Below are 15,263 nucleotides of genomic sequence, written 5' to 3' on the forward strand. Positions count from 1 at the left end.
ACATGTAGCCAAAGATTTCTTTAATTTTGGTGCTTACAGAAATTCATTTTAAGTTTTTTGACAACATATTATACTAGTAACTTAAACAACTTCTGATATTCAGATATGGAATTGAACAGTTGTTGTATTTCCTAGCATACTCTGCAGTCACTCTTCATTTCTTTTGCTTAGGGACAAATGCGGTCAGACACAAAAGAAGGAAAAAAATACAACCAAGCTGGATGTCATAAAAAAAGACCAGACCACATCAACAACTCACATAAATCACATCAATGCTGTCAAGGGGTCTTTAAAGTTAGAGGATAAGTCGCAGCTGTATACGCCGAAGATGTCTTCATACAGCCCTCAAAGAAGGATGTCCACGGACACAGAAGATGGAAAATCACGAGACAATTTTAAAATCTACTCGGAAGATGCTTCTTATCAGTCATCCTATCAGACTGGTCAGTCAATAAATTCACCTCATTCCTTGGAGCCTGGTGCTGGACTCAGACACTTGCAGCCACCAAAACTTACTAACAGTGCTGCTTCCCAGGCTCCTAGGGACATTCAAGAGCAAAACAGGTATCTTACACTGCAAGAGGAAATATATGGGCTTTCCCATATCCCAGAACATCTAATGCATATTTACAACCAACCTATTGCTATTCTTCAAACTTCTGATCTTTTCCATTCCCCAGAACAACTGCACGCTGCTAAATCAGCAACTCTGCCAAGGAAAGGACAGTTAGTGTATAGCCCCATGATGGAGCCTGTGAATCGAGATGGTTACATACAAACACTACCTAAAATGCCAGTGCACTCTCATCCACAGCCTTCTGTCTGCAGAGATGAGAAAAGCACCTTGGATGGTGAACAAGGCTTGCCTTCTCAAACGTCAAACTGGGGTCGGTACACTAACAGCTTACTGGAATCTGTCTCTGTCCCCGGAACTTTGAATGAAGCAGTTGTAATGACTCCGTTTTCATCTGAGCTTCAAGGCATTTCAGAACAAACGCTACTGGAGCTCTCTAAGGGAAAGCCATCTCCGCATCCTCGTGCATGGTTTGTGTCCCTGGACGGGAAGCCGATAGCTCAAGTGAGGCATTCTTTTATAGATCTGAAAAAGGGCAGAAAAACAGAGAGTAACGATACCAGTCTGGACTCCGGTGTGGACATGAATGAGCATCATCCTGGTAGGAAACTGGAGCGAGAGAAAACCTTCATTAAAAATATGCCGCATTCAAAGATCCTTTACTTGGAAGATCTGGATCTGAGTAGCAGTGAAAGTGGGACCACTGTGTGTACTCCAGAGGACCAGGCTGTGAGGCACATTCTGGATGGAGGGAATGGGCCAGCCATAGAACAGCAAGATGAAGAGGGTCTAAGAAGAAAAACTGTGTCAGGAAGTCAGGAATCCGGTATCCCTTCCCCTAAAAAAAGGGATAGGCCATCTCTCACAAAAAGAGATAGCAAGACTAATATCTGGAAGAAAAGAGAGGAGAGGCCACTTATTCCTATAAATTAAAACACAATGTGCTTTGTGTTGTTGCTCTCCCTGCTGGTTGGTGACTTCTTGGCTGCTTGTGTAATTCTGCAGTGTAGGGTTTACAAGGGAAATATTGTTTTCTAGTATCAAGAAAAATTAACGTTTTTTAATGTACAGATTGAGTTACTTTAACTTCAGCTGGGCAATTGATATTCAATGGGAATTAATTGATAACAGGGAAACACATGAAAAATTTACAATTCCTAAAATTTTGCTGGCAGTGTAGAGAGGGTCCACATTTTAATTAGCCCGTCATTTTTTTTGACACAACTCTTAGAATGCACAGTGAGAAATGTAGGCACATCTATTTTTTTTTTTTTTTTTTTTCCATTTTTTTGCTGAAGCAGTACTATAGTGGCTCAAGCCATTTCTCAGTCTTGTTCCTAATAAATGTGATTATCTGTACAGTATTTTATATGTGAATTTTTCTAGGGATTTGTCACTACCACTTTGTATAATGCGTCATCATTTAGTCCCTTGGCACCCGAAGAAGAGCTCTGTTGGATTTCTCAGAAGAGTTCTAGAGCATTGCTGTCCTCTCTGTGTCCATCGGTGTGCAAGAGGTAACTGTTTTGTACAGCAGTGGCAGCAGGGGGATCTGTACATGCTGTGTGGTTACTGGAGTTCATGATCTCTGCTGTCATAAGATGTTGCCTATCTTTTTTAGTCCGCTTTGTTCTGAACTGAGGATGTTGACAACTGGCATCAGCATCCACCTGCTACAGGAAAGGACTGGTTCTGGTCACATTTAGAGCTGCTGTTACTGCTGATCTCAGTGGCTTCTTTAAGCTTTGTTGCTAGTTAAAATCTTCTCTTCTGCATACTGTTGAAAGAGCTGTGCTCCAAAACATCGTCTTGGATTCCTTCGGATTTATAAGTTAGACTTTGGACTATGATAATAAGTGTGCAGGTTTAGACAAGTTATGTTATAGTATGTAATAGTGCCCTTTGGTGGGAAAGCTGTTGCTTTTTATTTTATGATTTGGAGATGTACGTGCCTACATTTTACTAATCCAAGCTACTTAGGTCCTAGATTGTGCATCACAGTGGAGTTAAGCAGGCTTTAAAAATTGGGGTTTTTTATAAGCATGAGAGCAGATTGCAAAATTTGGTCTGTAATGCAGTATAAATACTACTTATGACTCAACTTAGAGTTAAGCTTACCAAAAGTCATGGATGCATGAAGTGTAACTAAGATATGTATAGGGGAAGGGAAAGGCCATCAAAATGTTCTTTATTTTTAATGTTCATCTTGTTGAAGTGATAGTTTCAACTTTGGCTAACAGAAAAATATACATACCCTTTGAACGTGCTTTGTATATAGAATGTCTTTCTGTGGCTTTTAAGATGCTTCCCTGATTAAATAAGTTCCAGCATCTTGGCCTTGGCAGTTTGACTACAAATCATCCTAAAAAACGTTATAAGTGTTTCCTGTAGTTTGTAGTAGTTTAGGTTCAACAGTGAGGTCCAAGCATGAAATGCATGCAGGTAAACTGTAGGGTGCACTTAGTTGACTGCCTGGCACTGCCATCCTCCTGCCTTTTTGCCACCGTTGTTGAAGCACGCCTTGATTTTCTTCCATGCCAGTGCTTCAGGAATTCTGTCTTCTGAGAAATTGGGGGGGAGGTTGGGAGTAAAGTGTGATGGTGGTGTTTATTAACTTCCATCTCACGTGTGCACTCAGAGTTGGGAAATATCCTATGTGGCTGGGCTCGTGGGAGTGAATACTCAGGAAATTGTTCTGTGAACTGTGTCTCTTCTTTTGGAATTGTCAGTTGTCTGGTGGCTGTTTCTAGAAGAATATGTAAGATAATTGGGATTGTACTAGCAGTCCATTAGTCCAAGTTTTTCTGACGTCTCTGATTCTCTTTGGCGAAAAGACGCTGATTTAATTATGCAGTTCATCTGTTTTAGGGATTAAGATGGCTTGCCATATTAGCATCCCTTTGGTACTTTTTCTGGTTAACTAATTTAACTTCTCTATACGAAATACAGTACCTATTTTCCTGTATTCAATCCACTGGTTTATTTATATGACTAATTTTATAGCCAAAAGTGATGAAAATTTCTTTTTTTCCTTTGTTTGCTTTATTACTTATCCATTATGTATTTTGAAGTGTATTTTTGTAAGAACGCACAATTTATTGAAAGTTACTTTTACTTTAGAGGTTCAGCATTGCCCTGCTTAGAATTGCATCAGTTGTGATGAGTCCCTTTTCGAAAAGAGACTTTCATATCTTCTGTTGAAAATAACAGTAAATCCTCGATAGTGGATTTGAGTTGTCTAAATTGAGTATCGTTTTCCTACAGTAATTTAAATATGCAGCAGATTCTTTCTCTTGTTTAAAGAATATTTTAAATTGTAGGTACCAAGACTACGTCATTCCTTAAACTCACTTTTATCATGGGAAGGCAAAGACTGTAGCAAATGGCTTTGTTCATGTCAGCTCAAGTGAATGAAATTTTGCGCTCCAGTGATCCTGTTCTGCATCAGAGTAGGTATCTGGTCAGCAAAGAAAAAGGGTTAGAAATTTTGGAAAGATCAGTTTAGGATTTCAAAAGAGCAGTTTCCAAAGATGCACTGAGTTTGTGCTGATTCTTGTCTGCTATGTTGTGGATCACAAGCAAGGAGTGGAGTTATTTTCTGAACCTTCAATCTTAATGGGCTTTTGGATGTCTGGATTAAGCCACAGTTTTGCTCTTGTAGGCCTCTTGAAAGGCTGTCCATAAGTGCATCAGCTCCTAGGCAGCCAGGCAAGTTGGAGGGGAATATTATTATTAAGAATTCCTTGCTGCTGAGCTTCTCAGTAGTAGGAAGCAAAATGAATTTCTTTCTGAAAATGTGCTTTATGTTCTCATGACTGGTAGAGATGATTTATCTGTGGATAAAGTACGTGTCCTTAGTAGCCTTGCAATAGCTCTAGCTGTGGTGGGACATCTGCTAACAACTTCTTTTGTGAACGAAGGGCCTCAGTTCTCTCTTGCCTAATGAGAATGTGAGCGTTTGTTTGTGTGGAGTATTTAAATTCTTGTCTAGAGTGCACAAGCAGCAGTAAAGGTAATTCAGTTTCCAAGACTGTCTTGAACTGTTGCTTCCATCCATGCTTTGCTTGCTTTGTAGATCCCATATGCCAACTCTACTGTATGTGACTTGCTGGCATTTATCACGTTGTCATATACTGCTGGTAACACTGCAGAACACTTTTCTTTAGGTGTATGTGGGAGGATAGTTGTATGAAAACAGATGATGCCCCTAAGCGCACAGTGAGAGGGAATTCTTCCCTGGCCCTAACTTGAGCATTAAAACTTGTATTTTTAAATTTGTCTACTATTCTAAAATGATTAAAACACTTGATATCTGTATGCAGTATTTACAGGCTATATCCTGTAAGTATAGTCATCATTTTCCATTTGTGTGTTGGAACTTGGTGCACTAGAAACCTATGTTACCTCTTAGTGACTGGAATTCTTTATTTTACTCATCTGTTCAAGAAAAGGAGTTTTGCTGCATTGAGTTCTAATATTTTCATTGCAGATACTGTATGCTATGTGTATGTAGACAAAATGTTACCGAGATGTTGAGTTTCTTGCAGCTGGGTATATCTTTTCTATGTGTTAGCAGGTTTTGATGAGGTGGTTGATGGAGTGAGCTGAGGCCTTGCTTCTGCAGATGAATCCGTGTGGCTCAGATCAGTGCTTTCATGCACTGTAATCATTTTCAGGATCTAAAGGGGGTCTATAAGAAGGGGATGGATTCTTTAGCAGGGTCTGTTGTGGCAGGAAAAGGGGAGGTTATTTCAAAATAAAAGAGGGAAGACTGGACATAAGGAAGAAGTACTTTTACAGTAGGATTGGTGAGGGGCTGGAGGTTGTCCAGAGATGCAGTGGATGCCCTGTTGTTGGAGAAACTCGAGGTCAGGCTGGATGGGGCTCTGAGTACCGTGATGGAGCTGTAGATGTTCCTGTTCACTACGGGGGAGTTGGACCAGATGACCTTCAGGGGTCCCTTCCAACTCAAACGATTTTATGATATTGTAGATGATCAGATTAAATAATACATAGCTGTATATACATTAGTATTGTGTATGGTAACCAGAATACAAATGAGCTAATAAACAGTAATTTTCTGGTGGTTATAATAAGTCAGGTACTGCAGGAATTTAAAAAAGGAGAAATGCTTAAGAATTAGATTAGATTAGCAAGAAGGAGCTTGTTAATACTGTCAGAATTAGGAGAAGTCTACTATCTCATAAACCTGAAAGCACAACTGATTTGATAATTAGGGACATTATTTACCATTGCAGAGCTAGAGATGATGCAAGAGAGATAATCCAGTATGTAGGACTGCACATTTTTAGTTGTCCGCTCTGTTTCTGTGCAGTGATTTGTACCAAAGAGGGTGAGATGATTAGGCAGCACTTCAAATTCTTCTCGTTAGTTAAAATATGAAGCAGATTAACAATGTTATTGCTATAATGGTGTACAAATGAAAATACAATACACTACAGCCATTGTCCACTACTGCATGTGAAACGTGGCATACTAGGAATATCTGAAGATCTAAATTAGCCTGCTGAAGTGCCTTTCTCTGTCATCAGACTTATTTTATCAGTGGGACACGTGACTATCTGAGAAGCACAGGTATGTGGTTTTTTTTCTGTTAGCCAAAAACCCCAGTTCAAACCTTCGGTTGTGTAGCTTTTATAATGTTTTCAAAGGCAGACCTAGTGTTTTTATGTTGGAATACTGACTTCTGCATGTTGATGATGATGACTGTTGTACACCCTGTCTTTTTTGTATTTTATGTTTGAAAAGAAATTAAAGAAGTATATCTTTAGCAATCAGAACAGTAGTATCTTTTAAAAACCACATACAGAATCCAATTCAACTTAATAAGCCAGAATGAAGCATCTTGGAAGTCACTGGGCTTATGAGTCTGAATCTGTGTTTTTTTAACTTCAGAAATGAAATTATTATGTTTTTAACATACAAAGTATGGTGATGATAAAAAGCCACTGTCAGTTGCTAACCCTCATTGGCGGTAGGACGTATATTGAGTGAGGTGTATTGAGTTTTATTTGTGTTTTAAAACCAGTTTATATCTCATTGTGAGGCCTACCTGGGATTGTTTACATAACCCAAGCTTCTTCATTGATTTGATTTTTGTTTTTTAAATTTGGTGCAGTTGTACTCGGGCAAAACACGGTGATAGACCTATAGAGTTACAAATGAGTATTCTTTTATAGAATTCTTACTAACTTGTGCCACAGTTCTAACAGAGGACAGGTACGTTTCTCTTAAAGAACTCATACTACAAGTGGGTTAAGAGATTTTAATCTCAACTTCATTTTCTTTTAACAGCAGTATTCAGTGTGTTCTGCTTATTAAAAGACAAAAATTACCTGAGGTTGTTTTCAAGACTAGCAGAAGAAATGTGTGTTGTAAGTCTTTACTATTAACATTCAGCCTGAAAATTATCTTACAGAATAAGACTGAAAATTGACTGAAACCTTTTTCAGTCAATTTACAATTGCTGAATATTTCTATATTTGCATCTGTCCAAAAAGTGTACTGGTACATTTTTCCTCAGTTTAATTTTTGAGTTCCTGTGAAGCACTTGGTGCACTTCAGTCCATGCTAGAAGAATACTGTTTTTACAGCATCTTGCTACTGTGTGTGAAGACACTGTTTAGTGCACAGTTTGTGAACGGAGGCCATAGACCATCGTTGGGGTACCAAATTGTAGGTGAGCTGATGGTTGTGGTCATCACCTTGTGTGTTGGAGCTTTACACTCAGCAGGCACTTCATTACCTTCACAGGCATTTCAGGAATGTTCAAGAACAGGTAGGATCTTCATTTACAACATTCCTGATGTTCAACATTCAGATTTTAAGTATTTTTACATTTTCATTTTTTATCGGAGGTGTCTTCTAATCTCTATTTATTACAGTATCAGTGAATATGTTGCTGAAAATGTAACTAAGACTTGTAAGATGTTAGAGCTTATGCAATATAATAAAATAGTTAAAAGTCATCAGTGCCATAACTTCAGTTTTTATGGTCTTTGAAATCTCACGTTGTCCAGGGACACACTGGTCTCACTTTTATCTTTGTTAAATAGTGCTAAAAAATATTCTGTATTTCTTCCATGGCCATAATTCCAGTGTTCAACCAATGTTATCCACCTTAAAAGTTTACCAATTCTAATTCAGCCATATTCTGTTCCATTTCTAGTAAAGAAAGCCTTTGATCTCCACAGTGCATCTGATTCCTCTCCGTTTGCTGGCGCAGCTAAAAGTATTACCTGTGTAAATTGATTTTGTTGAATTGGAAGGAAGTACCCAGAGAGCTAGAATACTCTTTCAGGTTTTGTTCGTGCTCATAATATTTTTTTTTTTTCTCCATTCTTTTATTTAGATACTTTCTGTGACTCTAAGAGCAAATAAGATTTCTGCATGTCTGAATGTGCAGATATGCCGAAGCATCGGTTCTACCTACAGATAACCTCAAAATATCCAGATAGAACAGAATGATTGTATGATACAGGAGAGCTTAAACCAAACTTCAGGGCTTGAAGTAATGATTTTAATCGCATATAGTGCAAGCCTTTTTCTCTTTTTCAGCTTTATAAAAGCCATTTGTCGATTATCTTGTGTTTGTTCAGAAACACTACAAGACTACAGGCTAGCATGCCACAAAGGTTCTCCTACCATAGCAGGCATTCTCATGTGCTCTGCAATCAAATGCTCTGAGAAGCTACTATCTTCTAGGAAATTGCTGGTTTTCTTCTTATTCACTCAGAAAACAATATTTTCAAACTTCCTGACAAGTTGTTTCACTTCATTTAAACCTATTGTGAATTCGCTCGTTGCTTTGAAATGGAAGGAGTTTCCTTAGTCTCTACAGGAAAGCAAAGCAATCTCATGAATTTTATTTCCAGTTCAATAGAGGAAAACTCAGCGTCAGTCAAATTTCATTTTAATGTAAAGATTAAATATTTTTTAATATTCAATATAAATTTTTAAAAATATTTATAGTGGGTCGTCAGATCTATGAATGCAAATAATTATACAAAAAATGAGCTGAAGTTCAACTCAGTCTATGTTGTCTTAAAATAAAAAAACCACAAAGCTCAAGCTCTCTGGATTAATCATTAAATATCAATTCAAGTCTGCGAGTGGGTGACACTGGTAAGTTTGTTGTGAAGAAATTGCAACAAATTCTGGTTTCCCTTAAAGCTATAAAGATACATACTGTATACTGTGTCAAGATTTCATTCCTCTTGTGAGTATAAATTATCAGTGAACTATAGCAGATCTTAAAGAAAGTACCTGAGACTATAAATAGGTTCTTTTACATCTCCCTTGTATTATTGTACATTGAAAATAGCAGTTGATAAGACTTTTTTCAGCAGTGATGTTAAAATCCATCTGGCTATTTATTACAGCTCTGAATAAGAACTTTGTTGTAATTGGTCTTTCAAGAATATCAAAGCTGTACTCATTTTACATTTCTTGGAGCAATTTACTTGACTGAAGGCTAAGAACTTAAACAGCAACAATTTCACAAGTATGCAGCTATTTTCTGAAACATCTGCACCAGCCAGGTCAGTTGCTGTACTTATTTGAGATGATCTAATGTAAACACTTATAGCAGCAATGAATTAATTTTTGCGGCGTATACAGTTAATGGCATTGATTATTCATTTATTAATTTGTTGTCTGATCTCCCAGAAATCCTGTGTATGGAATATAAAAGCGAAAATACAGCTGTGTTACTTAAAACAAGAAAATAATGAGCTGGTATGCAGAGGAAATCCTTCCAGGAATAAATCTGTTTTTGCAGGTTTGAAGTTGAGGTGATGAGGGAGTCCTTGTCTTAGGGGTTTTTGTTGATGACTGATCTTTCCCACTTGTTTACTCTCTTTTTGTGAAGAATGGCTTGCTACACGGGTGGATGTGAAAATTCAGCACTCTGGGATGTCTTTGAATTGAGGAATTATCACAGATACCTGTTGTTAAAGCAGATGTGTTCCTTGCACTGCCATTGTCAAAGCGATGTAGGCTTCTCAAAGCTTGGTTTATGTCATCCTTTCTAATGGTATGGGACTTCCCAGAAAATGCTGCCCCAGAAGAGCTTAGAGAATTATCCTCATCATGCTTTGAATGCTCACTCAGAGTTGTGCTGTTACAATCAGAATCACCTCCTAGGTGGTGGTCAATATAACTGCTTAAAATTAAATCCTTTACAGACACAGACACTCTTTTGTTGTAAAGTGTTTTGATGCTACTTGGAGAACTTTCTGATCAGTGTTCAGATGATACTTGCTTGATTAAATATTGATTTCCAGAGACACATGTTTCTGGTTCCACTTCTTTTGCAAGTTTTCTTATGTGTGTATGAGAACCATTTGGGAAACGTTCATGTTTGACTGGCATATTGTTTCAAGTCAGAGCATGGTATACAGCACATTGATCAGTAGGTCATTGGCTTTTTGGTGCACTAGCCAACTGTCAATACATTCCTTATGAAACTTAAAAGACAAAGGTCAGTTGTGAGCATATTTCTCAGCTAAGTATGGGCTAATCAATTGTTTGACCATTCAGCAGTAATTCAATTTTGTCCAGTGTTTTGGGTGTCAAGAGGAACTTCACTGAGCACGATGGGGGCTGTGCTGCTGGTGAATAGAGTGAATACATCCCAAGTTATGGACACTGTTAGGCTATAAAAAAGTTTTCAGGCTGCTGCAATTGAGGTATCTAGATGAGGTGTCTGAAGGCTCTCCAACCGTCTGTAAGAGTAACTTGAGAGTAAGATCACACACGTTCATTAAAATGAGGAATCAGTGCTGACTCTGCTAGCTTTTCTTTGAGCTTAATTGCTCTTATGACTGTGCTACGTATCAATGCTTGGTGTAAAGGGTGGTGATTATGGACAGTGATGAAGATCCTGAAAGTGATCAAAACTTGGATTTTCTATTACTGATGTTGTTCATCAGTGGAAAAAGTACTGCTGGATAGGTAAGCTAGGTTGAGGTAGATCTGAAAAGTGTCTATGTTCTAGGGGCATGCTTAAGAGTGCAAAGGTGATCTTAACAGGTTGTCCGGGTAATATGTATTTCCAAATACTTACCAGTTGAAAAGTCTGAGGTGGTGCAAGTTAACAGATTTTGTGAAGATTTGGTTCTTTGATGTTTGAAACACTTTTTTTTCCCCCTCTTGTGATTACACGGTAGGAATCTTAGTGTTGACCAAGGTGAAAGCTCTTCAAACAGAATCTACGCAGAGTACCTAGGGCAAATAAATTAGTTTGCTACCTAAAATGCTGGATACAGAATTTGCAGTGTTGTGTGGGGTACAACTAGTCCTAAAACAAAACAAAAATGAGTGCATTAGGAGAAGTAGGAACTAAAGCTGGATGCTTGAGAATGAAAAGTTTGCCTTTGACTGAAATTTTGTAATTGATAGTTGAGTCAGTCTGCTAAACCAGAGCTGTTGTGCAAATCATTTCTGTGCTACTGATCTTGTGGGAATTGAATGTTGTTTCTGCATCAGACACAAAATAAGAATTTTGTTGATTTCATGGCCTCTCTACCATTTGGGTCATTTATTAGAACTAATAGATCTTTTTAGGAGCCTTTCTACATTATTGGGGTTCTCTGATAAATTTTCATTGGTAATCCCCTAAGTAAATCTTCCCCAACAACACATATTTGGTAAATAAGTAAAGTAGTATGTATGAATATATATAAGCTAGTTACAACTTATGTATAGCCAGTGCTGAGAATATGTCACACACATTGCAGCATTATTCTGTGTAATTTAAAAGGATGACTCGTTACATGCCTCAGGGAGTGCCTGAAGAAGGTATTGAGGAAGATTGGGCACCTCCCTTCCGTACTCTTTGTTTAACAAGGACTCTGAACAGAATCGCCGTATCAGTATGAACAAGAATGTATTCTTGTATTTATGTAAAACATAAATGTTGAGACATCTTGGAGACAACAGGACCGACACCAGATAACAAACAAATTAACAAGTAATTAACAAATGTAAAACCTTCTGATAAGATTGTGAACCTGGAGTACGCAGCCAGTGGGAAAACAGGGGAAGGGGGAGAAGGCAAGGGGAGAGAAAACAGGGTCTAAAGGCTGTTATGATGCGTCCATAGGCGCGCTCCTGCTTGTGGGACGCCCGCCATTGCATTCGTGAATAAATTCTGCTTTAATCAGAGATACTGTCCTGACAAAATTACTTGGAGATTTCCAACATCTTACCAACCCTTAAACTTCCAAGAACATCAACTAGTATGTTGCTTTAGCCTGAACAATTGCATAATGTAAGTTATTGAATTTTTGCAGTAGTTTGTGTGACTTTTCTGAAGTTTGACTTGTTGCTTTATTAGAAATATTGCTATATGTTCTTATTAAAATGTTTATCCTTTTGTGTACAGTATTTACTATTTCTTCGGATGCTGTTTAAGAGAGTGTTGTGAGAAGATTTTTTGTTTGTTATAGTAGATGGTGCAGAAGAAGACGAGCTCTTACTTCCCTTGAAGGCGTAATACTTCTTTGGAACAGTTTGCTAGGTTAAAGCTTTCGTATGTTCCTCTTTCATCTGATGGTTCTGAAAGCAGTTCATACCATTTCCATTTCTTATTTCTCTTTTGTGCAAAATAATTGAGATAAATGGAATTCTGTAAGATAAAGTGCCCTTGTGATTAAAAAAAAAAAAAAAAAGTAGCTGAGAACAGTTGATTGAATTTGTTTCCTAAATGTTTTTGGTGTGGCAAATACAATTAGCCTTCTTAAGTGAAATCTCTTACTTGGACCCTTGCAAAGCCTGGAACAGAAAGCATTTACTTCAGTTTGAACATGAAGATATTCTCACTTCTTTTTTCTAAGACAACTCCCAGGAATGGCAAACCTCAAGAACTGGTATTTCTAGAGATTCTGACACAAAGTGACAGAAAAATTAACCTCTTAAACGTATATTTGTTTATGGTTGTTATGGTAATCTGAACTGATTGATGTTTTTCACTGCTCTGATGCTGCAGAGTGAATATAAAGCTGGTCTAAGGGAACCGGCTTTCTGTAGACCTGTATGTACGTGTGCTTTCAGCTCCTTGATTTAATGGGTTTTGTGTTTCAATTGTAGGCCTGGACTCTTAACAGTCTTCTTGTAGGATTTATTTGGATAAAAACTTGTTGACAGACTTCCGTCAGCCTGCATTTGTCTCAGGCGTGCCTCTCAGAGAAGGTAAGCAGTTAGTTGCAAAAACAAGTTAGAAAGGCAGGTTAAGTTAACTAATGTATTCACAACTGCCCACATAAGGGTGTCATAATACAAGGCAGGCGTGCAGAGGATAACTGAGCTTGTATCTCAAGGTGTTACTTCTTTCTTATCTCACTATTTTTTCTGTAGTTACTTAGCAGGGAGCAAAATGAGTATAGTTCAGTGTGTAACGCCTGTATGATTCGTTTAAATAGAAGAGAGGTAATATTGCATAGCTCAGGGTAGGAGATAAAAAGAAAACTTTTCTGGTACTTGTCTAAAAAGAAAAACGTGAAAAATAACAAAATCCAGCACACTCCGTACAATTAAGAGGAAAAAGAAATCATGTCTACAGAACAAGGAGTTAGGGTAATAAGCAGTTAATGTTGTACGGTGCAGTAGTGAATAAGACTTTAATTTAGAAAAGGAAGATTCCAAATACGTATTACAGAATTGTATGGATGTGTATTGTCTACTCTGTAGTTCAGATCATTGATTAAAAAAAAAGAGAGGAATAAACAAAGACGTAGCTGTCTCAATCTTTATTTAAAAATACCTACTTGCAGCACTTCACCACAATTGGAAATACTCTGCAGTTATTGCAGGGGATTCTGAGGTGCTTATCTAGTTTTGCTTTCTCTGTTGTGGTCAAAAGCTGGCGAGAGTTCATAAATTCTTTCAGAAGGAGCCTCCCTGCCGAGTGGGCACTTTGCTACAGTCATTTTCATCTTGGTGCTCGGTCCGATTTTTCATACATTTTATGTGAATGTTGTTAGAGAAAAGATGACGAATTTCTGAAATACTTCCACAAGCATGTTAGAAAAATCACAAAGCAATACTGAGCTGCCTCTGCTTTTGTTTTCCTCCTCCTCCTCCCCTCAGAGTTTAGCTTGTAGAATTGCCAAATTTTTAAGAGTGAGGAACTACAACAGCTGTATTCTTGTGTACTGAAGCTAGCAAGGTCTTGTAAATCTGCAACTAGAAAAGTAGCAAGGCAAAGAACAAGTAATTATTATTGTAATTGTATAATGAACAGTAAGTGATGCAATGAACAGTAAGTGAAGCAGTAAGTGATGGGATGCGTTTTCTTGAAGAACTGCTGACAAATGGGACAAACATGCTTTTCATCAGTTCTTTCCCTTGATGTACCACATTTGTGAGAAGGGAGTTTGCTCTGTTTGTGTTCTTGGTGCGATTGCTGCAGTACACCCTCAGCTTCTCTTTCCTCAAGACCCAACTTAGAAGCATCTAGCAAAAATCAATGCAAACATCTAAACTTTTTTGCATGTATCTCATTTACAGGAACTCTATATCTCCAAATGCAGAAGGGACCATGTATGTCAAATAAATATGCTATGTTTCAGCCCGCAGATGATGTAAATTCCTTTTTAAGTACCAGAGAAGCTTTTTGCAGTATGCAGGTTTTAATCTGCAATGTTGTCTGAGGCAAAGAAGAATCTGAGATGTTTTTAAGCCATGAAGCTATCAGTGACAGCTTACATTTGAGATACAAAAGAATAAATTAAACGGTTTTAGCATAACTCATGATGCCTGCAATTAAATGGTTTTTTTGCTTCTCATTTAGGAGGCTGATCTTGCAGCCGATTGCTGACATTGCAGTAAAAATTTCAGTGAGATAATGAAGAACTCTCCTTAAAGCGATGGGAAAGCGATGCAGGATAGAAAATAGCTCTGTTAGCAACCACCTTTGGCCTATTAATCTGGAGCTCCATCTAGGTGTAGTGCTGATGCCACAACATCGGTCGCACTGCAGTCCCGCCGCCATGGGGTCATTGGGATGGTGTCTGTGGATGCTGTTGGTGAGATGAAATCCAACTCGTTGTCTTCTGAAGCTACTTGCACCTGTACAGACCTTCAGAAAGTTCTGAAACGTTGCTGCGATAGAAACACAGGCTAGTTTCTGACTTACTAAAATGAGTTCAAACCGAAGGGGCCGGTCCCCCTCCTGCCGTCTCTCCCTGCCCGTTTCTCCGCACTATCCGGCCGCTGTGCCCAGCGGCAGCAGGCGGCTGCTGAGGGCTGCAGCGCCACCTGCCGGCACCGCGTCGCCCCTGCAGCGGCCGATTGGCAGCAGGCGGGCGGCGCGCGCAGCTCCGACAGGCGCTAAGGCGGCACGCGGGCGCGCTCCAACCGTTGTAACGGTCGTGACGGCTGCTCCGGTTCCTCAAGCAGCGTTTGCTTCTTTCGCCTACGGAGGGATCTGCAGAAAACAGAAGGTCGTCGCCTCATCCTTGTTACTCGCTGCTTCTTTTCTCGAAATGCACCTGTTCCGTTACCTGCTTCTTTTTTCTTCGGTTTGGTTTTTTTTTTTTTTTTTTTTTTTTTTTTTTTTTTTGCTGAGAAAGGCCCTGTGGCCGGAGGGGTTTTACTGAGGGGCGTGCAGTTGTGGTTTCAGTGACGGTTCCTGCTGGCCCTTTTGCCGGTATGGGGTGTGTTGGTC

General features: G+C 38.7%; 1 protein-coding gene across 1 annotated transcript in view; it reads left to right on the forward strand.

Moving 5' to 3' along the window:
* Nucleotides 1-10,381, forward strand: part of FAM171B (family with sequence similarity 171 member B) — a 39,058-nt gene extending 28,677 nt beyond the window's left edge. Inside the window, exon 8 of the mRNA XM_042822367.1 lies at nucleotides 172-10,381. Within this exon, the coding sequence (XP_042678301.1) occupies nucleotides 172-1,507 (1,336 nt within the window). The 3' untranslated portion in view covers nucleotides 1,508-10,381. The remainder of the gene's footprint in view (nucleotides 1-171) is intronic.
* Nucleotides 10,382-15,263: the final 4,882 nt, after the last annotated feature.

Source organism: Centrocercus urophasianus, unplaced genomic scaffold, assembly GCF_019232065.1.
Source record: "Centrocercus urophasianus isolate 14NV4802_14NV808 unplaced genomic scaffold, USGS_Curo_1.0 seq_20, whole genome shotgun sequence".
Lineage (NCBI taxonomy): Eukaryota > Metazoa > Chordata > Aves > Galliformes > Phasianidae > Centrocercus > Centrocercus urophasianus.